At 41.0% G+C, this 23,410-nt stretch overlaps 1 protein-coding gene across 16 annotated transcripts in view; it reads right to left on the bottom strand.

The window, feature by feature from the left end:
• Positions 1 to 23,410, bottom strand: part of BPTF (bromodomain PHD finger transcription factor) — a 133,151-nt gene that overhangs the window by 48,371 nt on the left and 61,370 nt on the right. For all 16 annotated transcript variants that reach the window (XM_060202606.1, XM_060202604.1, XM_060202605.1 and 13 more), the window contains 4 exons: positions 13,176 to 13,305; positions 12,001 to 12,139; positions 9,701 to 9,877; positions 4,543 to 6,805 (listed from right to left, as the gene is read on the bottom strand). In XM_060202606.1, the coding sequence (XP_060058589.1) occupies positions 4,543 to 6,805; positions 9,701 to 9,877; positions 12,001 to 12,139; positions 13,176 to 13,305 (2,709 nt within the window). The remainder of the gene's footprint in view (positions 1 to 4,542; positions 6,806 to 9,700; positions 9,878 to 12,000; positions 12,140 to 13,175; positions 13,306 to 23,410) is intronic.

Raw genomic sequence — 23,410 nt, forward strand, 5'->3', positions numbered from 1 at the left:
CAGGAGCTGTGGATTCATAGTGCCAGCATCAATTCCCAGTGATAACCCTTATGGCAATAAATACATAAATAAATAAGGCAGCCATATGCCATTAATTGTTATTGGTATTTGTGTCCTTAAATATTTGTTGACATTTCTATATATCTGAATGAATATACTGGGTGACCCAGATGTAGAGAAAACATGAAATAACCTCCTCTTCAAAGGGATCAAACAGAGCAGGTGCGCTCAGCCAGGTGTGCCACCACCTGACCCCTGCCTGAGGAATCAAATATAAACACTGTATCTCAAAGAAAAACTTCCTATTTGTTTTTCCCCTCCCTCCCTCCCTCCCTTCTTCTTTTTTGCTGTTTTGTTTCTTAATTCCTAAGATTCACTATACTCTGGCTTGGACAGTAGAGTAATGGATAAAACACTGGACTCTCAAACATGAGGCCATGAGGCCACAATTTTGATCCTGAGCATCAATGTGCCACTGAACCAAACGATCCAGTTCTCTCCCTTCTCATAAACACATCTTTTAATGAATATTTGCTTTGTTAACTACACAGGAAACGAGTGTCACAGGAGGGAATGGGGGAGGGAGGGACATCTCCCTCTGAGCACTCGTCTGGCACACGGGGCACCAGGGATCAAACTGAGAACCTCAGGCACTGCAGCTCATGATTAAGCCATCTCCTCAACTGCAAAGATTTCTATTATTAACATTAACTTGTAAACATGAAGCATGAAAAAAGGAAAGTTCTAGTCAAAAAGTCACTGCAATTTCTTCCGTTCCTGACCCCACCCACGTCACCGTTGTTTTCTCCGTGCCATCACCTTGAGAATTCTCAGTCCTGGACAGGAGAATTCTTTTTTTTTTTTTAAAGCTTTATTTATTTATTTTTAATAGAGACAGAGAGAAATTGTGAGGGAAAGGGTAAACAGTGCAGGAGAGAGACAGACACCTGCAGACCTGCTTCACCACTTGTGAAGCTTTCCCCTTGCAGGTGGGGACCAGGGGCTTGAACCCATATCCTGGCGCACTGTAATCTGTTCGCTTAACCAGGTGCGCCACCACCTGGCCCGACAGGATAATTCTTAAGATAGGCAGAAAATCTTAACCAGTACATGTATGTCCTGAGAGATGGAAAGTGCCTGGTGCTTTCAGACCACACCCTATAAAAAACGCCCATGTAACTTGGGACTCTGGGAAGAAAGGAAACGATTGTTTAAAGACAAAAGTATGTTCTCATTCTTTTTCCCTCCCTCTCACTATGATCAAACTAGTCTTAAATAATTTCCTTGTGCTATCCGGGATGTGGCCCAGTGGATATGGCACTGGACTCCCAAGCATGAGGTTCCAGGTTCAATTCCCAGCAGCAGCAGCAGCAGCAGCACATGTGCCAGATGATGTCTGGATCTCTCTCTCCTCACGGCTTTCTCAATAATAAATAAATTAATTAATTACATATAAAATATAAAACGAATTTCCATGTTACAATGGAAATACCACGAGATGGGGAAGAGGCCTCACACAGTCTGTTTCTTTATTAGGAAAAAATCCTAGGGGTTGGGTAGTAGTGTATCAGGTTGAGCACATGTGACAATGCTCAAGGACCTGGGTTCAAGCCCCCAGTCACCACCTGCAGGTGTAAAACCTAACAAATGGTGAGACAGTGCTGTAGGTGTCTATCTCCTCCCTCTTCTTGCTCAAGTTCTCTGTCTGTATCTCATAAAATACTGAGGAGAAAACCTTAGGTGGGGAGCTGGGGAAAGGCTCAGCTCACAGAACATACTCACTGCATGCATGCAACCCTAGTCTGACCTCTGTCACTGTGACTCCTGGCACTCACCAGAGTGGCTGGGGTCAGGCACAGCTAGGTCCCTATTTCTCTCTCAGTTACAAAGTACATAACTAAGTATTTTTAAAAATTGGGTGGGGCAGAGAAAAAGTCAATGCCTTTTATTGTGAGGATATATGCAAGTAGTTGGGGACACAGTAAAGTTGACTGAAACAAAACCCAATTTAACTCGGTGATGGAGAGCTTTGTCTGTCTCAAAGGACAATGGGGCACGCACGTGTGTGATGGGAGGGTTTGACTAAAGGGAGCGCAACACTGAAGAGTATATTCTTCTTCCTAGAAAATACATCCAGTGTGGTACGGCTAGAGGGAGAGATGTGGAGGCCCTGCAAGAGAGAAAAGTGGCCCAAGAACAAAGGCAGAAGCCTTAATGTGTTGAACCAACTCCAATAAGCGCACCAATGGCAGTCTCCTATTGTAATATCCTACTATTGAGTGGGCTGTAAAGAGAACCATTTCTCAGAGATGGGGTATACAGGTGAGAAATGCTTTTTTCCTTTTCACTCTGCACTAGTAAACAAGCTCCATTTAAACACTTGCTCAGTTCAGGCAGAATATTCACAAGGTAAATCTGTCGTTTAATAACTTCCTTCTGGGAGTCCTGTGTAGTCACTACCAGCTCCTAGTGATAGTGAAACACAGAATCAGGACCTGGGGGAAAGGGCACACAGAAATGGGAAGTGTGAAAGGAAAAAGAGGCCCTAAAGAGTCAATGAGAAACGTTTAGGTTGTCACGACTATTCAGTCTTCATTAAATTTATAAAGATTATACATGGACCTTTGGCACACTTAGCTAAACACTAGGTATAATTTATCCAAGTGTGAAGGTAAAAATGCAGTTCACATGCATACTTTTTATAGCGATAGTTTTTAACTGCAACCTAAAGTTAAGAATCATTCACGTTTACCCATGCCTTCACTAGATAGAAGGAACTAATTGTGATTCTTTTGACATTAGCAAATTAAGACTTTAGAATATACTTGAAGACAGCATCTGTTTAAAATGCACAGGAAGGTATTTCCTTCCATTAAAAGCGAGAAGTTAACTCGATACAAACTGTGCTCACAGTGCATAGTAAAACATTAACTATACAAGTACTGCAACCCAGCAGTGAAGGGTTCTTGGCAATTCTTGATCAGAACTGGTTCAGGGAAAGTTGCTTCCCAGTCAAGCCTACCTTCCATTGCAGAATAGGAAAGAGCAGAAAGGTTGGCCTCTCTTACTGCCAGATTCTTTGAATTAAAGTATTTGTACATAGTAACTTTTCCAGTGGGAAAGAAGTTACCTGCAGGACAGTCAAGGATACATTTTGGGACCGCTCTCAATGAAGAAAGCAGAAAAGTGCAGAGTAATCCTACAAATCCATGAACTGTAATGAAGAGTTCCTTGATTCCCTGCAGGATTCTGCAAATCCTTCATTGCAGGCCCTGCAGAGAAATTGTACTTTTCAGCTGTCTCTATTGAATGTGGAATGGAGTAATGATATTTTCATTCAAATCAAAAGATGAAGTATAAAAAAACTTGTCAAACCAACTACAACTGGTCATATTTATACACTAATTCCTTTACAGAGAATACTCACATTCTTTGTTGGCTCTTTTCTAATCCCAGATCATTGTAATGTAAACAAAAAAAAAAAGTATGTTTTTAAGTAAAAGAAATTGGAAACATGTTTACAAAAAAACATAGAATTGAAGCCTAAAGTGAAATGGAGTATTCTCAGAAACTTGGAGAGGTAATTACTTTGGGATTCTAGCAAAATTTAAAACCACAAGAGAGACTATTCTTGATTTTAAGTATGTCCCACAGAAATCTTATATTCTGTCTTTATGTTCTATCCTTTTCAATTACTGAAGATGAAAAGATACATAAACAAGGACATAAAAAAGCAAGGACAAATATGTGAAATGTGATACAATAGATATTAAATTAGAATTTAGGGAAAATGGGCCCTATTCGTAATAATTTTGTCCTTCTGAGGCCAGAAGCAAATTACTATACATCTATAAAAGACAACAATTCCCAAGCTCCGTTCCCAATATTAAACTATAAGCATTTATAACTGTCAACATTAAGTATTAATGATTTATCTCCAAAACTGAATGCCCAGAAAATTTTGCACTAAGTTTATTTCTGGGTTTAAAAAGCACTTCTAAAGGAGTTTCAGAGGCTACCTTTTCTCACAAAAAACAAAACCAAAACAAGACACAAAAACCACCAGTAAATCCCAGAACTGTTTATCATGCAGATAACTAACTACATCGGGAAGATTTCTACATGATGATGAGTTGTGTGCTTTATAGTCATGTTTCCTATCAATTATCTCATAAATAAAATACTTATGTTCCAGGACAGTACTGATTATTCAAATATGTGATTACCGCACTCCCAGAATACACATGGCAATAATTTGGAAAGTACTGTTTCTTTAACTTGTAAGAGGTAAAAAGTGGATTTCAATTAAGGAATCTCTTTACATTTGTAGCCTTTAGGCATTTCCCCAAGGAAATGAATATAGTATCTGTGCCACCTTACCACATTCAAAACTTGCTGAAGCATATTTCCACTAACCCTATCCAATAAATATGCTTTCCTATCTACCTTTGCTATCTTTGTTTTTGAGAAGAAGAAGAAAAAAATATCAGAAAATTATTTTAAAACCGTTTCCCATCCCTGAATACATTTAAAAGTACATACCTCCAAGTGATACCAAAGGTTGGTCTAGGAGAAGGATATGGCCATATATCCAAGGCAGGCTTTGCATTATAGTTAAAGTAAGGGACTTCTCGAATTCCTCCTTTTCTAGCCAACTTTTTTAAGTCATCATTGGGCAAAACAAATATGCTCTTCTTGCTGCTCTTAGTGATAAACTTTCTATAGGATGGCAGAGCTGTACCTGAACGCGTCTTTTTGGGTCTTGAAAATTTCATGAGTTTGACTTTGTCTCTTGTTGAGTACTCTTTGCTCACAGTCATAGACGTCACCAGAGTGCCCCCTGAGGTGGTCAGCGAATCTGTTACCGTTGTGGTGACCACAGTTTTACTCTGCTCCTTCACAGAGATGATACCCACACTGTTGTCTGTGGAAGGGGTGGAAAGTTTCGTCACCGTTGTTGTGGTGGTTGTAACAGTGGACTTGGCACAGTTTTCTGTGGAAGAAACCACCGTTTGCTTATCACCTTTTGCTACTTTGATTACAGTTTTCGATTCTGTAGCCACTGTGGATGTCAAGGTGGTAACTTCTGTGATGACTGTTTTCCTCTTCGATTCTCCATTCGTATTTTCATCTTTATTACTGAGTGGACCGTTTTCACTAATGAATTCACTACTGAGGTTAGATTCCTCTTCAGAAGGAACAGGTGAAGGAGTTACATCATGAACTTCTGAGGTTTCAATTTCCATATCTTCTACCTGATTCTCTGTACTGCTTTCACAAGGTGGAGCCGTGCTGGTCCGTGTGCTCTCAGGCTCCCTAGGGGGTGGCTGGGATTCAAGGCTGTCCTGGCAGTCACTAACATCTGAAGGTCTTAGCAAACAAGTTGTTTCTGAGTTTTTTCCATTAAAATCTTCCATGATGACATCACCATTCATGAATGGCCTTACAGCAGATTCTTGAACACTCAAACATTCAACTTCATTTTTGGGCGTTACGTTGTTTATATTGTTAACCTCTGGTTCAACGTCATCACTTATTACTTTACTTTCAGAAACTTCTTTCAAGCAGTCTCCTTTCAAATGGACTTTATCTTTTCCATTTAACTGAAAGGAACTTGTTTTCTGGCCTTTTCTTTCAGGCTCTTGATTTTCACTGTTCTTCTTGTCACTGATATTCTTTAATTTTATTTGATCAATACATTTATTAACTGGTCTCACATCTAGTTTCTGTTCTTGACTTGATCTCTTACCATTTGCTTCAGTGATTCTGCCCTTCGGCCTTCCATCACAGTTTCCAGTGGACTTATTAGCACAAACAAACTCACGTTTCAATGTTCCCAAGCTTTTAAGGCTGGGCTGTTGAGTTGTGTGCTGTTCAGAAATACTCTCACTGGTATTCTGGACACTCATATCTTCTTCACTGCTGTCTTCCAAAGTGCTATTATATTCAGAATCACATTCTAGTTTTCCTTCAAAATCTACTGCTTTTGACAGAGATGAGATAACTCTTTCGCTGGCATTTTTAGGTTCTGAAGGAATTAAAGGGCTATGGGAAGGAGAAGCAACAGTGCCACTGTCCTCCAGTATGGGCAGCTTTTTGTTCTTATAGACCAAGATACCAATTTCATCATTACTGGCTAGTTTAGAGTCATCAACTGGAAAATCACTTCCTTTCGTCTTAATCTCACTCACATCTTGGCCTTTACTGGGAGGTTCAGAGAGACTCTCATCTCTGTCTTTTCCTATGGATTTTTGTTTCTTGGAGTCTGCCTCTGGGCTCTGAATGATGACATCTTCTACTACTTGATCTTTACAGTCAAGTTTGGTTGCTGTCTGATCAGGCTCACTGGCAGCAAGAACAGAGGAATCACTTGGTGAACATCTCTGAATCAAATCTTCAGAATTATCTTGGCTTGCATCAGAACCTGGGTCTCGTCTCAGTAAGTCACTCTGACAGTTTTCCTTGACTTTTGTTATGTCTGGAGATTCAGAAAGACATTTCAAAGAATTTGTAGAAGTCTTTACTGTGCCCTTAATTCCACCCTCCAACTTCATTTTCTCAAGGCGTTGTTTTTCTTCCAATGTAAATTGTTTAATTCTCCTTTCAAGAAATCCATCTAGTTTTGATGTTTTAATTTTCTTTTTATAGCTAGTCCTTAGATGAAACCCCTCACTGACATTGATCACATCTATTTGAGGTGTTTCCTGACAGTTTACTGGTGACTCTGGTTTCACATCATCGTCAATTTCCATCGGTTCTTCCTTAAAGGCTTTATCGTTGTTAGATTCTAAAACATCTTTCACATCTGTAAAACAAAAACATTAGTAAGTGCAATATTTAATTTGCAGTGTAGAATACATATTTATACTATCACTTTTTCTTATTTGCACTTAGTGGTTTAAGAAGAAATATCTTGGGAGTCGGGCTGTAGCACAGTGGGTTAAGCACAGGTGGCGCAAAGCACAAGGACCGGCATAAGGATCCCGGTTCGAACCCCGGCTCCCCACCTGCAGGGGAGTCGCTTCACAGGCGGTGAAGCAGGTCTGCAGGTGTCTATCTTTCTCTCCTCCTCTCTGTCTTCCCCTCCTCTCTCCATTTCTCTCTGTCCTATCCAACAACGACAACAACAGTAATAACTACAACAATAAAACAAGGGCAACAAAAGGGAATAAGTAAAATAAATATTAAAAAAAAAAGAGTAAAAAAGAAGAAATATCTTTATATCTCAATGTTGAGGTAACTGGTAAACCATGCACCTTACTGTTCAAGCCCCACCACCACACAAGGACCCACAGCACCCAGAGAAGCTCCAAAAATGGGGGAGTGTGTACTATAGTGTCTTTCGTTCTCATTTGTCTATCTGGAAAAAAAATTTTAATTAAAAAGATGGCTTGGGAAGCCTGGAGAGAAAATGTAATGGTTAGGAGAGCAACTTTCATGCTTGAGGCTCTAAGATCCCAGGTTTCAATAAAATGGGCCAATGTCTAAAACGGAACTTTACAAAAGATAGATAAATGAACACCAAACAGAGTCACATGCTGGTTGTGCCTACCTTAAATGCATAAAGCCCTGGGTTTAATCTCTGGCACCACAGTAAGAAGGAGAAGGAGAAGAAGACGAAGAGGAAGAAGGGGGGGGGAGAGGGGCTGGCAGATAGCTGACCCAGCAGAGCAGGCACTGCTCCTCTTCTAGGGCTCACAGATCCCTGGGCCTACACCGGAGCATCACACACAGCATCGGGGAAGCTCCATCAACAGAGGAGCAGGGCTGTGGTAGCTCTCTCTCTCTCTCTCTCTCTCTCTTTCTCTCTCTCCGAAGTTTCAACAGAAGAAAAAAAGTCCATGAGGAGTAGTGGCCCTAGAAGGCAAAAAGCAAAAAACCCCAAGGAAAGAAAAAACAAAAGAACATCATAAACAATGGAGCAGTGACTTGGTTTCTCTCAAAAACAATAGTAACAACAATAAAAAAAAAGAAAGAAAGAAACTTAAATACATACACACACACACGCTCTAAATATTTAAACATATTTAGGATAATGGATTGCTGGCAGTGGGCGGTAGCACAGCGGGTTAAGCACAGGTGGCACGAAGTGCAAGGAATGGCGTAAGGATGCCAGTTCAAACCCCCAGCTCCTCAACTGAAGGGGGTCGCTTCACAGGAGGTGAAGCAGGTCTGCAGGTGTCTATCTCTCCCTGTCTTCCCCTCCTCTATTCCTCTCTGTCCTATCCAACAACAATGACATCGGTAACAACAATAATAATAATTACAATAGTAAAAAAGGGCAACAAAAGTAAATAAATAAATATAAAAAAAAAGATAATGGATTGCCACAATGAAATATTAGTATATGACATCTATTGCATACCCTAGTGCCTTAATGTAAAATTTTGTATAAAGTACATTAAAACTAAAAATATATCTTAAGGTCTATGCTTTATTATCTCATTTATCTAGTTTTAAAAGTACAATGTAGTTTCTCAAAAGGGTGAATAAAGAATTTATCTCATGACTCAGCAGTTGTATTCATATTTACCAAGTGCTATGTTTAGTATACTCACATAAGGACACACATGTGAAGATTTACCATAATAGTCAAGAAGTAAAAACAACCAAATGTCTATGAATTGAAAATAGATAAGGAAAATGTGGCTTATCTAGACAATGGATCGTTACTGAGAAGTGAGAGATACGAAGATGCTTCCAGGGTAACAGATCACCTGGTAGAGCACAGACCTAAATGTCAGAAATGTCCAGTTCAACCTTTGGTGCACAAGTACTGGAGTGGTGTTCTGGCTCGCCCTACACGCCTGACTTCCAACAAAAAACTCCTTCATTCTCCTCTATGGGGGGAGGGAAGATACAGGCCAGCGAAACCACTGGGATTTACTGTCTGAGGCTGCCAGCTTGAGACCTGGAGCTACATTTGCAAAGTGGTGCTCTGGCTTCTCTTTTTCTCAGTGTAAAACTCTTGCTTGTAGGAATAAAAATTGAGATTTTTTTTTTTGAAGGATGATACACACTACAAATGTATGACCCTTGAAGATAGATATCTTCAAGGATATCTATCTTCAAGGAAATGGATGACCCTTGAAGATATATACGTGAAGGGCCAGGAAGTGGTGCACCTGGTTGAAAACACATCTTACACTGCGCACAGGGACCCGGGTCTGAGCTCCTGGTCCCCACCTGGAGGGGAAAGATTCACGAGTGGTGAAGCAATGTCACAGGTGTGTCTGTCTCAATTCCTTCCTGATTTCTGATTGTCTCTATCAAACAAGATTTACTGCCACCACTAAAAACCTATCTCTGAGACAAATGGATAAAAGGCATTAAGTACCAGATATGTGTAATTCCATTTACAGAGAATGTTAAAAATAGGGACTTCATAGAAACCGACAGTCAACTGGTGACCTGAGGGTGGGAATTAGGTAGGGTTGGGAACTGACTACCAACCAATAGGTGAGGTTCCTTTTCAGAGTTTGAACAATGTTCTAAAACTGGATTATGGTAAAGGATGATCAATTTCAAATCATAAATAAGCTACAGAAAAACGAGTTGAACACTTTGAGTCTTAGTGTATAAGAATTGTTTAGATGAAGGTAATGTAGCACCACTTCTGCTGCATCAACTAAACCCAGTCATTTCTCAACACCCACAGGCTGGCTGGACCTGGACCCTGCTCTTCCTCCTTTCCTCTTACCTTGGTCCGGCTCAGTAACCTTTGAAATGTCCGTTTCACTTTGGTCTGTTTGTTTTGTAGTGCCTGAATCTTTTACTTCGGATTTCTCTGAATCAGGCTCAATTTTTATTTTTTTTGGACTTTGAGGACTTTTTCTTTTATCTGATTCATCCATATTTTCATCCATACTATTTTTGGCTGAAAAAAACAAAACAGTATATTATAATTTTAGTTATCTTAGGTATTAGCAACTAATTTTGACATAGTTCCTTGAGGTTACCAAATATTTTCAACAACTTCTACTGGACAAAATATGTACAATCTTTTATCAGCTAATCTAATAAAGGAGGAAATAATGGGGCCGGTAGAGGTGCAGGTGGTGGAAAGCACATGTCATAACATAAATGGGCCCAGGTTTTAGCAAAAGGTGTGCACCACAGGGGGAAGGCTTCGCAAGTGGTGAAGCAGGGCTGCAGGTGTCTCTGTCTTTCTCCCTCTCTATCTCCTTCCATCTAGATTTCTGGCTATTTTGTTATGAGATATTCAATCAATTTTCCCCCTCGTATTAATTAAATAGTGATTTATATGACTGCAAATTGGTAGGGGTGTACATAAACACCATTCCCACCACCAAAAGACTGTGTTTTTGGCTATTTTTATCCACTCATAATAAATAAAAAAAAATCAGGAAGTCACTGCTTTGAAGATATTTTAGACACCTACATATAATGAACTATTTCAACCTGTATACTCACTCTAGAAAGTCTCTTATCAGTGGCTTCTAACATATTTTGTATAGCAGGATCATACTGCAATTAGACAATGGAAATGATGCCCTAGCCAGGAAGAATATGTAAACAACTTTTGTAGTTAATTTGAATGAATTCTTAGATAGCTTTGAAGCTGATTCTTGAACTCCAGGTTAAAAGTACTTAATTCCAGGAGCGCAGCGGGTTAAGCGCACATGGCCTTTGGACAGGGGTAAGGATCTCGGTTCAAGCCCCCGGCTCCCCACCTGCAGGGGAGTCGCTTCATAAGCGGCGAAGCAGGTCTGCAGGTGTCTGTCTTTCTCTCCCCCTATTCTCTCCATTTCTCTCTGTCCTATCCAATAATGATGACATCAATAACAACAATAACTACAACAATAAAACAACAAGAGCAACAAATGGGAATAAATAAGTACTTAATTCTGTTTCATAGAATAAAAGAGATTGAAGGGGCTGGGTAGATAGCGTAGTGGTTATTTTACAGACTCTCATGCCTGAGGCTCTGAAGTCCATCACCACCATAAGCCAGAGCTGAGCAGTAGGAAAGAAAGAAAGAAAGAAAGAAAGAAAGAAAGAAAGAAAGAAAGAAAGAAAGAAAGAAAGAAAGAAAGGGAGAAAGAGAGAAAGAGAGAAGGAGGGAGGGGGAGGGAGGGAGGGAAGGAAGAAAGGAAGGAAGGGAAGGAGGGAGGTAAAGGGAAGGGGAGGAGAGGGGAGGGGAGGGGGATTATAAATGCAACACTGCTGTATTAAGATTTCCTGCTATCACTAAGAAGCTATCTGAGATAAGTGGATATAAACTGAGAATCACGTTTAACACTGCTGCTTTGCTAAATGTGATAACGGCTTCATAGCTGTGGGGAAATGCCCATCTCAAATACACTGAACTACTTTTCATAATGATACAATTTATCGGATTTTCTTTAAATACTCAGATAAAAACTGCATGAAAATAGTGGCAACTGCAAGAATGACACAATTCTTGGTCCCCAGACCTCCTTTACTCTTCTCCCCAAGTACTTGGAGCATGTTGTACTTAATTCTTAGTAAGAGAAAGAGCATAGAGACATTGCACCATATGTTCTTGTCACAAAAAAGCCAGAGCTGAGCAGTAATCTGGTCTGTTTCATTAAAATAAAATGTTAAAAAAAAATCAATATTTTAAAAGAATATTTAGTCTATGATTAATAAACTACATTAGTAATTTTGGGTGCTCGATTAAAATTTTCAAAACAGGGGCCAGGTGGTAGTGGCGCACCTGGTTGAGCGCATGTAACAATGCACAAGGACCCAGGTTCGAGCCCCTGGTCCCCACCTGCAGGAGGAAAGCTTTGCAAGTATTGACAGGGCTGCAGGTGTCTCTCTTTCTCTCTCCTCTCTATCTGTCCCTTACCCTCTCAACTTCTGTCTCTATCCAATAAATGAACATAAAAAATTAAAAAACAAATAAATTAAAAAATCTTCAGAACAAAATTTAATCCAAAACATGGTTGCTGTGTATTACATTTAAAAAATAGTATATTAGAAAATGACTGTATAAGAAATTTAATTACTTACTTTCTTCTAAAGACTTTCTGTAATTCACATTTGTGTTGCCTGGCAGTTTAGGGACAAACCTAGAAACATGAGTTTTACTAATCCAGCTCCAACCACCATATCCTGTTACTCTATATTCTTCTCCTTTTTGTTTCCAAACCTGGTATAAACAAAAATATTTTCAGTTAGAGAAGAAGAGAATATTTATAGAGCACATGTGAGTTCACACATTTTTTACCAAGTAAAAACAACAGCGACTTTTACACAGGGACTTTATTTTGACCTGAAATAAAAAATCTACAGAAGGGTCAAGAGGTGGTGTGACTGACTGAGTGCAGGGACTTACACTTGACCCCTGCTCGAATGCTCCATGAGCGGTGAGGCAGGTTTGCAGGCATCCCTTTCTCCCTCATCTCTCAATTTCTCTCTATTCTATTAAAAAAAAAAAAGGAAAAAAGAAGAAATGACGACAGGCACGAAGAGAGCAAAGATGGCAGCCAAGAGTGGTGGATTTTTAGCGCTAGCATGGAGCCGCAATGATAACCCTGGTGGCAACAGAAAAAATAGTAATAAAAATTTAAAAATCATGAAAGAGATGTGGTCCGGAGGTGGCACAGTGGCTAAGGCACTGGACGCTCAAGCGTGAGGTCCTGAGTTCAATGTCCGGCATCACATGTACCAGAGTGATGTCTGGTTCTTTCTCTCTCTCCTATCTTTCTCATTAATAAATAAATAAAATCTTTAAAACAGAAGTTTAAAAAAAAAAAAAATCATGAGTGACTCAAAAATTTTGACATAATTTTACACACTCATAATTCTTAAAAGTTTGATCTAATAATCCACCTACAAATTACTAAAACACACAATGTAACATTTACACCACTGTAACTGCTGGGTTTTTGGAAAAGCCATGACACATTTTTGCACAGAAAATCCCACTTGCAAGGGGGAGAGCTTCACGGCTGGCGGAGCAGAGCTGCAGGGTCTCTCTCTAGCTCCCCGTTCACCTCAATTTCTCTCTGGCTCTATTCATTAATAAAAAGGTATTTATTAAAAAAGAAAGAAAATCATAGAAAAATGTCATGACTTTGACAGCCCAATAATCAAAAGAAGATTAAATGCAGAGCAGAATTCCTAAGTAACCAGAGAAGTCTCTGAAACAGCTGTAGTTGTTTAAAGGACGGCAGGGAGGTTACCTGATGCTTGACCGGAAATGTGTATTTTACCCATGTGGCTTGCTGCATTGTTTCTTCCTCTTCTTGTTTTTTTTCTTTTTTTTTAACCTTCTCCTTTTCTTCTCTTTCAATTGATGTCATCCTGTGTAGCCTGAGAATAATATTGTGGATAAAGTTACACTGAACTTTGAAAATTAAACATGAAAGACCAAAAAAAAAAAAAAAAAAGCAAAAACACAGCACTGAAAATTACAAAGACCAAAAACAAAGAATGGTGGGAGTCGGGCGGTAGCGCAGTGGGTTAAGCGCAGGTGGCGCAAAGCACAAGGACCGGCATGAGGATCCCGGTTCGAACCCCGGCTCCCCACCTGCAGGGAGTCGCTTCACAGGCAGTGAAGCAGGTCTGCAGGTGTCTGTCTTTCTCTCCCCCTCTGTCTTCCCCTCCTCTCTCCATTTCTCTCTGTCCTATCCAACAACGACAACAATAATAACTGCAACAATAAAACAACAAGGGCAACAAAAGGGAATAAATAAATAAAATAAATATTTAAAAAAAAAAAAAACAAAGAATGGTTAATTATTATCACACAATCTAGACAAACTCAACTCTCAAAAATAGAAGTACAACTCTATGATATAAAGAATTTAATTGAAAAAGGCAAAAACAGAATGCTATTATTTCCATGTCTTTCCATAAGAAATGTACCTCTTTATACTTGAAGCCTTCCCTTCACTTTTATAAGATATTATATATGCATACTTTAATCAGTGGCGACTTATACCAGAAGGTCTTTCTATACCAGGAAACACAGCCCTTCTAGAGTCCAGGGCTGGTGCTTGATTTCGGTAAAAGGGAAGAACTAGGAAGGGCCACACTGACGGGGACTCAATCATTAGGCACTGGGCACAAGTCACATGCAGATTTCAGGGGAAAAAAAAGACATCATGACAGTAACAGAAAGGAGATGGGTAGAATAAGTGATGGACTGCGGTAAGGTTATCAAACTAAACTGGCATGGAAGGTGCTATTTTCCAAAAGCAGGAACATTAACCAAAGCATAGGGATCAAGAAACCCCTATAACAGACTTTTTTAAATACAAGAATTATGATACCCTACCCAATTTTGCCAAAACAACTATGTGGAAAGAATAAAGAAATCTTTTGATAAATAGGAGGATATGTTCAAAGTATGTGAGAAGAAAACTATATGTGTGAGAGATGACTGTTCTATTCATCTTCATCTTCCCACAAAAAAGAATACACACACACACACACACACACACACACACACCTCGCTCTTTATCAACTTAGATATTCTCCCTTTTATTTTTTTAAATAGTTTTCCTTTTCTTTTCTTTATTTTTTAATATTTATTCATTCCCGTTTGTTGCCCTTGTTATTATTGTTGGATAGGACAGAGAGAAATGGAGAGAAGAGGGGAAGACAGAGAGGGGGAGAGAAAGACAGACACCTGCAGACCTGCTTCACCTGTGAAGCGACTCCCCTGCAGGTGGGGAGCCGGGGGGCTTGAAACGGGATCCTTATGCCGGTCCTTGTGCTTTGCACCCCCTGCGCTTAACCCACTGCGGTACCACCGGACTCCCGATATTCTCCCTTTTAAAAAGGTTTACTCATTATATTCTCCTTTTAAAAAGGTTTACTCATTAATGAGAGAAAATCAAGTATCACTCTGGTACACATGATTCCAAGGACTTAACTAAGGCTTCATGCTTAAGAATCTAATACCTTATTGGTCTGGGAGGTGGTGCAGTGGATAAAGCATTGGACTCTCAAGCAGCAGGTCCTGAGTTCAAATCCCCAGCAGCACACGTACCAGAGTGATGTCTGGTTCTTTCTCTCTCTCCTCCTATTTTTCTTATTAATGAACAAATAAGATCTTAAAAAAAAAAAAGAAGATAATCCAATACCTTATTTATTGTGCCCCTTCCTGGGGTACACTACCTGCAATTTTAAGAAAGCTTTATATCTCTGTAACTACAGCACTATAATTCTGTTTTTCCAAGCTAAAAGCTCAAATCTATTTTCTACGTACAACCAGGAAGGTAAACATTCTCCTTCGAAGACTATTATAGTCGCTCAGAATCGATTAGGGGAGGAGAAATGGATTTTCAGGAGTCTTGCGGCCTCTATATGGAGAATTTCCCACTGCCCAGGGAGCGAGGCCAGCTCTGCAGGCACAGTACGCGAGATCGCCTGCCTGCTCAGCGCACAAGACTAAACAGGGCGTGACCCACCAGGACCACGGGGCATTGCACAGCAACTTCTGTGGACTCACCGCGCAGGCGCACACACGCGCGCGCGCACACACATGCATGCACACGCACACGCGCGCACACACATGCATGCACACGCGCGCACACACATGCATGCACACGCACACACACATGCATGCACGCGCGCGCGCACACACACACACACACACACACGCGCGTGCGCGCGTTGCGTCGGGAGACAATGAGCCTAACAGCGCACTGTGCAGGGAGACAATGTGAAGTACACAGCGAGGCCGGGTGCTCAGCATGTGTTCTTGGTGTTGACAGAGGAGACCAGGTACATTCTCGTCACCAAGTACAAGGGCTTCACAGAGGACGTCAGGACATCTGTAATGTTAGCTACTGCAGAGAAATTCTGCACTTCTCCCTGTTGACACACCACTCCTTATGGGAAAAGGCAACATCAAAGATAAGGATGCATATAAGGTCAATTTTATTTGGCTGTGTAGAAACGTTTCTTCTGCTGGAGTTGGGAGACCCAAGAGAGAAAGCTCCAATAGGTGGCGCTGAGCTATCCCCAGCTGCCACTCTTCCTGGCATCACATGAGGATGGCAGGTGATTCTGTCCATCTCTCTGTTCACCTTTCAGCTATAAGGTGAACCATAAGTCTGGACTGAGTTTCAACTCCAGTTTCTCCACAAGGTGCCTATAGTTTTTACAATCAACGCTTTATGCTGTTCTGTTGCCTCCAGTGGTTGAGTCCAAAAGTATCTTCCACTGAAACTACTGACAGAACAGGCAACAGAGGTAGATCAGCAGTAAATTACAAGTTTCAGATATGAGACCCTGGGCTTGATTCCCAGCATCAAAATAAAAAGCAACGAAACGCTGCTAGTGCCAAGCTGCTCTTCAGAATGGACCGTTTCACACTGCTAGGAACTATAAAGCCATCCTGCTTCCCAACATACTCACTCAGATTATTACCAAACTTCAAATTAGCCCAGCTGGGCTAGACACACTATCCCACTGTTTAGAGTTACATCTATAATTATGACAGAAGTAACCATTTCTTATGTCTACTGGCCTTTCATATTTATTTTTCTGCCAAATGCCTGTTCAAATCCTTTGTCTTGTCTGTACTGGACTATTAATCCTTTTCAGTTATAAAAGGTCTTTGTCAATAAAGGTAATTTTCCATTTGTGGTGCAAATATTTTTCCTCAGTTTGCCATTTGTCTTTTGAGTTTGATTATATTATTATTGTTCCACTCAGAATTTTAAATATATATATATCCATATTTTTTCCTCTATGGCATCTGGGTTTTATATCTGTTTAAAAAGAAAGTATCACAACAAAAAACATAAATTAATCCATCTTTCCTTATTGACTCTAAGTTTGTTTCTTTTTCTTTTTGTCACTGATGGGGCATCATTGCTGTGGGTGGGATGCATTGGATCGACCTTCTCGTGGTGCATCCCGTGAGTCCCCATTCATTGGGGAAACTGACGATCCTTCCTAGCCGACTGAATCCACATGGATCCCAGTCACTTTCAAAGCCAGCAACAAGCAGCTCCTGACAGCTTTCAGCCTGACGCTGTTGACTGGCTATAGAAGAAGGGCAAACACTAGAAGAAGAATTGCTGTGGGCTGTTTTTTGTTTTTTTTTCAGATACATAGAAAGTGACAGGATAGAAAGAGGAAGAGAAACCACAAAATTCACTCCTAGGTGGAATACCAGGGGCTCGAACCTGTGTCGCTTATATGTCAATGCAGGTGCCCTTTCAGATGAGGTATCTTGCCTGTGCAAGTGTTTACTTTTATTGCCTATGTGAATGTTATGGCTGACAGAGATCTATATAATATTTTCCTCAAATGTGCACTCTTTCCTTCTCTGACAGACAGTGCAACACTTGGACTCTCATATGTGTTTAAGTCTGTTTCTGCAATCTCTATCCTATTTCCACAATAACTTAATTTTTAATACCATGGCTTTAAAAATAAATAAATCAACTTGTTCATCAGAGCCTCTTCTGGTGACAAAGAGGGAGAGGTCATGAGCAAGGCTTGGCAGACAGACACTGGGTTCAGCACACTGGGCATCTGGCAGGACCCACAGTGGACTGCAGAAAGCTCCCTTGCCACAGCTTTGGTCCAGTTCAGCTGGGAGAAAAAATTAACCTGTTTATTCATTAATTTAATTCAGAATTTCCATTCTATTTTCCACATGGTTACGTTTCTGTACTTAAAACCCACATCCTGGTATGGCAGTCACTTTCTCAGGGGGTCACTTTTCTTGGTTTTTCAAAGTATGTGATTAAACCAAATGCTTCTACCTACCAATATATTGAATATTGTGTGTGTGTGTGTGTGTGTGTGTGTGTGTGTATTTCACGTCTTCTGGCAAAATGCATCAATACTCTTTTTTCTTCAGCACTAGCGTTAAAACACGCAATTCCACTACCACTATGCTTTCTCATCCTTACTTTGTTAGAGAGACACAGAGAGGTACAGACACAACAGCACACACAACACAGCCAGCCAGAGTTCCCCACAGTGTGACGGCGCTCTTAAGAAGGCCCAGGGCCTGGTGTAAGGCCTACTGGGTGTGCTGGCCTTTGGCACCACCCCCTTTTTAAATGCAGCACCCAGAACCTGCATATGTTCAGTACTACTTTTCTTGACCTGCAACTTTTCCAATCTCCTTCCCTACCTCCCTTTCTCTCCTTCTTTCCTCTCTGTTTTTGTTTTCTTGAGTTTATTCAAAACTCAGTTCTGGCCATCCATGGTGGTACTGGACACTGAACCTGGGTTCTCTAACTTTGAGTCCTATGCAATACCACTTGACAATCTCCCTGGTCCTTATTTTTTTCAGATAAGATGGAGGTGGGGAGGGGTACCATGTACTACTCTATCATTCATGGAACTTTCCCTCAGTGCCACCCTGCTACCGTGTGGTGCATAGGGCTTGAATTCAGGACCTCACACATAGTAAGATACTTGGTTAATACTTCTGAGAGACTTAAAAGTGACCAGTGATAACAGGTAGCTATTTGGTTTCACCTAAATGTTAATGGGAATACTTCAAAATTTTACTAAAAAGCACAATAATTTGGTGTGAAATACATCTTTAAAAAAAACTATTCATGTACTTTTCTACCTCATTTTAAACTTAAGGCATCTCTGCCTGAGATTCCAAACAGAACCAGGTTCAAAGACAACTAATCCAGAGCTTAACAGAACTCTGATACAGGAGAGGGAGAGGGGGAGATGTCGGGGAGGGGGAGAGTGAGAAAGGGGAGAGGGAGGAAAGAGAGGGAGGAGGAAGGAGGAGGAGGCAGGGGAGTCACTTCACAAGTAGGCCTGCAGGTGTCTATCATTCTCTCCCCCTCTGTCTTCCCCTCCTCTAACCATTTCTCTCTGTCCTATCCAACAACAAGAACAATAACAACAACAACAATAAACAACAAGGGCAACAAAAGGTAAAAAATAGCCTCTAGGAGCAGTGGATTCGTAATGCAGACACCAAGCCCCAGCAATGATGCTGGAGGAAAGAAAGAAAGAAAGAAAGAGAGAAAGAAACATATATATATATATATATAAGAAGAGAAAGAAGAGGTGGGGGGTGAGGAGGGAGAGGGGGACGACAACCACAACAACAGACTGTCAAGTATCCCACACCCTCGGGAAGCCTGATCATTCAGCTCTGGCTTACTATTCTTTTCTTCCTGAATATAGCTACTGGTATCTTAAGATTCCCTTGAACACACATCTGTTTCCCACTATTCATCAATGGTAACTATAATGATGGGAGGCAGAGTCTGAGCCCTGCCAGTTCTTTATTTCGACATACAGAGACCCAGAGAAAGGACGGAGCAATAAGCTCCGGAACTTCTCCTGGGACACAGAGAAAACACAAAGTGATTCTGGGGCTGAAACCGCGGTCCATACAAGGCCAGGGAAGCTGTCTCTCTAAGCCCTCAAAGGTACATATTAATAAAGGAAACAGGGCTGTAGTTTTCAATAGAATCCTGGAATTTAGTAGTCTTTGTCTACTTCTATGAAGTTTGATGGTGACAATAATCTAGACTCTTTACTATTTTATAATGTAGCTAGAAGCTATTTCCTAAAATGCAAAGAAGTTCCCTATGGAATGGCCTGGTAGAGTCAAACTCCTTAGTTGAAAAGGCATAGAGATAGTCTTTAAACTGAAGCAGAAACCCTCTTCCTTCCAGCACTCTGTGTGGTTTAGGCCCTCCAGAACAATGTCTGGGATTAGCAGGGCTCAACCAAATCCTTCCCAGTCCAGAAGGAGGCGCTAGAGTGGCCTGTCTCTTTGGATCTGGGCAGTTTGCACTTCACGATCATACAGCCTGTGTACAACAATGAGACCACTATAATATAATCTTAAAATGTGCTTCTTAAACTTTTATTTCTTTGCTATTTTATCAAGAGAAAGAGAAATTGAGAGGGCAGAGGAGATTGAGAGGGCCAGAAACAGAGACCCTGCAGGTCTATATCACCACTCATGAAGCTTTCCCTCTACAGGGGGGGGGGGGGGGGAGAACCAAGGACACCTGGCCCAAATATTAAAATGTCTGCTGTTTGATTCTATTTTAAAATTTTTTATCATCTTTATTTACTGGATAGAGAAAGCCAGAAATTGTGAGGAGGGAGAGGATAGTAAGGAGAAAAAGACAAAGACAGCTGCAGCCCTGCTTCACCACTTGTGAAGCTTTCCCCCTACAGGTGGGAACTGAGGCTTGAACCCAGGACCTTATGCACTGTAACATGTACACTCAATCAGGTGTGCCAACACTCGGCTCCAGACATTTCTTTCTTTCTTTGGGTTCACTTCTTGAAAAGAATGCCTAAGCTAGCTGTACCCTCCCTCCCTCCCTCCCTTCATCTCTCCCTCATCTTTCCCTTCCTTCCTATCTCTCTGTCTCTGTTTCAAGAGCAAGAGACATTACAGGGGGAGAGACAGCTCACCGGGCAGAGCACACACTTCACTTTGGATTGAGCCCAGCCAGCTCACGGGACTGCCTGCATGGGAAGCTTCCTGAGCAGCGGAGCAGCACTGTAGGACCCCAGTGTCTCTCTGCCTCCCTCTCATTCAATTAAAAAAAAAAAAAAAAAACCCAACTAGAAATGGTGAAATCAGGAAGGCAGAAAAGAGCCCCAATGATAGAAAACTCTGGTGAGTCCGGACGGTAGCGCAGCGGGTTAAGCACACGTGGCGCAAAGCGCAAGGACCGACATAAGGACCCCGGTTTGAGCCCCCGGCTCCCCACCTGCAGGGGAGTCGCTTCACAGGCGGTGAAGCAGGTCTGCAGGGGTCTGTCTGTCTCTCCCCCTCTCTGTCTTCCCCTCCTCTCTCCATTTCTCTGTCCTATCCAACAATGACGACATCAGTAACAATAGTAATAACTACAACAATAAAACAACAAGGGCAACAAAAGGGAAGAAAGAAACATTTTTGAAAAAGAGAGAAAAACCTGGTGAGCAATACAGTAAGGTGTCCGGCTACAAAGTTAGCATTCAAAAATAAGTGGCATTCCTCTATGCAAACACTAAGTTAGAAGAAATTGAAATCCAGAAATCAATTCCTTTTACTATAGCAACAAAAACAATAAAATATCTAGGAGTAAATCTAACCAAAGAAGTGAAAGACTTGTATACTGAAAATTATGAGTCACTACTCAAAGAAATTGAAAAAGACACAAAGAAGTGGAAAGATATTCCATGTTCATGGGTTGGAAGAATTAACATCATCAAAATGAATATTACCCACAGCCATCTACAAATTTAATGCTATCCCCATCAAGATCCCAAGCACATTTTTTAGGAGAATAGAAAAAATGCTACAAATGTTTATCTGGAACCAGAAAAGACCTAGAATTGCCAAAACAATCTTGAGAAAAAAGAACAGAACCGGAGGCATCACACTGCCAGATCTCAAACTGTATTATAGGGCCATTGTCATCAAAACTGCTTGGTACTGGAACATGAGCAGACACACTGACCAGTGGAATAGAATTGAGAGCCCAGAAATGAGGCCCCACACCTATGGACAGCTAATCTTTGACAAAGGGGCCCAGACTATTAAATGGGGAGAGCAGAGTCTCTTCAACAAATGGTGTTGGAAACAATGGGTTGAAACATGCAGAAATATGAAACTGAACCACTGTATTTCACCAAATACAAAAGTCAATTCCAAGTGGATCAAGGACTTGGATGTTAGACCACAAACTATCAGATACTTAGAGGAAAATATTGGCAGAACGCTTTTCCACATACATTTTAAAGACATTTTCAATGAAACGAATCCAATTACAAAGAAGACTAAGGCAAGTATAAACCTATGGGACTACATCAAATTAAAAAGCTTCTGCACAGCAAAAGAAACCACTACCCAAACCAAGAGACCCCTCACAGAATGGGAGAAGATCTTTACATGCCATACATCAGACAAGAGTTTAATGGGAGTCGGGCTGTAGCACAGCGGGTTAAGCGCAGGTGGCGCTAAGCACAAGGACCCGCATAAGGATCCTGGTTCAAGCCCTGGCTCCCCACCTGCAGGTGTGTCTTTCTCTCCCTCTCTCTGTCTTCCCCCTCCCCTCTCCATTTCTCTCTATCCTATCCAACAACAATGACAACAATAATAACTACAACAATAAAAGAACAAGGGCAACAAAAGGGAATAAATAAATAAAAATAAATATAAAAAAAAATTAAAAAAAAAAAAGTTTAATAACCAACATATATAAAGAGCTTGCCAGACTCAACAACAAGACAATAACCCCATCCAAAAATGGGGGAAGGACATGGACAGAATATTCACCACAGAAGAGATCCAAAAGGCCGAGAAACACATGAAAAAATGCTCCAAGTCTCTGATTGTCAGAGAAATGCAAATAAAGACAACAATGAGATATCAGCTCACTCCTGTGAGAATGTCACACATCAGAAAAGGGAATAGCAGCAAATGCTGGAGAGGGTGTGGGGTCAAAGGAACCCTCCTGCACTGCTGCTGGGAAAGTCAATGGGTCCAGCCTCTGTGGAGAGCAGTCTGGAGAACTCTCAGAAGGCTAGAAATGGACCTGCCCTATGACCCTGCAATTCCTTTCCTGGGGATATATCCTAAGGAACCCAACACATCCATCCAAAAAGATCTGTGTACACATATGTTCTTGGCAGCACAATTTGTAATAGCCAAAACCTGGAAGCAACCCAGGTGTCCAACAACAGATGAGTGGCTGAGCAAGTTGTGGTTTATATACACAATGGAATACTACTCAGCTGTAAAAAATGGTGACTTCACCGTTTTCAGCCGATCTTGGATGGACCTTGAAAAAATCATGTTGAGTGAAATAAGTCAGAAACAGAAGGATGAATATGGGATGATCTCACTCTCAGGCTGAAGTTGAAAAGCAAGATCAGAAAAGAAAACACAAGTAGAACCTGAAATGGAATTGGTGTATTGCACCAAAGTAAAAGACTCTGGGGTAGGTGGGTGGGTGGGGAGAATACAGGTCCATGAAGGATGATAAATGACATAGTGGGGGTTGTATTGTTAAATGGGAAACTGGGGAATGTTATGCATGTACAAACTATTGTATTTACTGTTGAATGTAAAGCATTAATTCCCCAATAAATAAATAAATAATTTAAAAAAAGAGAGAGAAGTGAAACTATAAATAAATAAAACATTAATTCCCCAATAAATAAATAAGAAAAAAAAGAGAGAGAAAATCCTGGTGAGCCAGGTTAAACAAAAAGGAGAAGGGTGGGGGAGAAGTGGGAGAGAGCAGCTGGCGGCGGCGGTGGACAGGCGTCTGGACTCACAGGCACTAGGCCCCGAGTTGTGTGCCCAGGACCACAGACACGCCAGAGTCCTTTCTGCACCCGCTCCACACTGGGTTACCAACAAGTCATGTCACAGAAACCATTTTAAAAAGGGTGGGAGTGAACTGGCAGATACCATGTGTCCGCTAGTGATAGCACTGCCATGTGGGATAAA

Source organism: Erinaceus europaeus, chromosome 12, assembly GCF_950295315.1.
Source record: "Erinaceus europaeus chromosome 12, mEriEur2.1, whole genome shotgun sequence".
NCBI lineage: Eukaryota > Metazoa > Chordata > Mammalia > Eulipotyphla > Erinaceidae > Erinaceus > Erinaceus europaeus.